The sequence below is a fragment of the Cynoglossus semilaevis genome, chromosome 6 (assembly GCF_000523025.1).
Source record: "Cynoglossus semilaevis isolate Cse_v1.0 chromosome 6, Cse_v1.0, whole genome shotgun sequence".
NCBI lineage: Eukaryota > Metazoa > Chordata > Actinopteri > Pleuronectiformes > Cynoglossidae > Cynoglossus > Cynoglossus semilaevis.
In genome coordinates, this window is record NC_024312.1 from 3,177,201 (window position 1) to 3,177,951 (window position 751).

Below are 751 nucleotides of genomic sequence, written 5' to 3' on the forward strand. Positions count from 1 at the left end.
ATGTTGTCAGTGTCCTCACCTGGACATTCAGTCTTCTCCTAACTCATCTAAGGACTGTTGGAGGAGACACTGGCAGGGGTTTAAATCCCTGGGACATTTTCAGAACAGGGCTCTGCGGGTCCCGGGAAAAGTTATAGTCCTGTTTTGAAAGATCTGGATGTCCTGTGAGGGACACGTGACGTGTGTTGTCCATCACTGTATTTGACAGTCTCCTACTGACTCCTCGATCCATCGGGGAAAAAGACAGTGATGTCATGTTGTTTTGCTGTTGGCAGGAAGTCAAACCGTTTTTAAAAAATTCTCTGGGACCTGACGTTGGTCAAACAACAGGACATGGAGACATTGACGTAGACTGGACCTGAGGACGGTCTATTACTGTTGTCATTTTGACGTTTCATCGCCTTGTTTACGTAGTCCTGATGATGTCATTATCAGACAAATTGAATTAATGACAATAAAAGTCATCTGGATCTAGAACTTTAACAAGTTTAACTCCTGGTTGTTCTTTGTCAGATGCTCATAAAAAATGTAGATTTTCTTTTTTTCGTTCCTTGAAATCTAAACCATTTATGAACAAAAAAAACCAAACAAAAACAAACATTTTTGTCCTTTTTTTTTCTTCTATCTTTTCCCGATTTCGATTGTCAATCTCAGCCGTGGAAGAAGGGGAGTCTTCAGAGTGTGGAGGCACCTGGGAGGAATCCACCGTCCAGACAGGTCAGTGTGAACTCCCCCCTCCTCCTCCTCCTCC

At 43.0% G+C, this 751-nt stretch overlaps 1 protein-coding gene across 4 annotated transcripts in view; it reads left to right on the plus strand.

Annotated features, from left to right (window-relative positions):
• Positions 1–751, plus strand: part of znf423 (zinc finger protein 423) — a 124,857-nt gene that overhangs the window by 16,840 nt on the left and 107,266 nt on the right. For all 4 annotated transcript variants that reach the window (XM_025056140.1, XM_017033067.2, XM_025056141.1 and 1 more), the window contains exon 2: positions 655–717. In XM_025056140.1, coding sequence (XP_024911908.1) covers positions 655–717 — 63 coding nt within the window. The remainder of the gene's footprint in view (positions 1–654; positions 718–751) is intronic.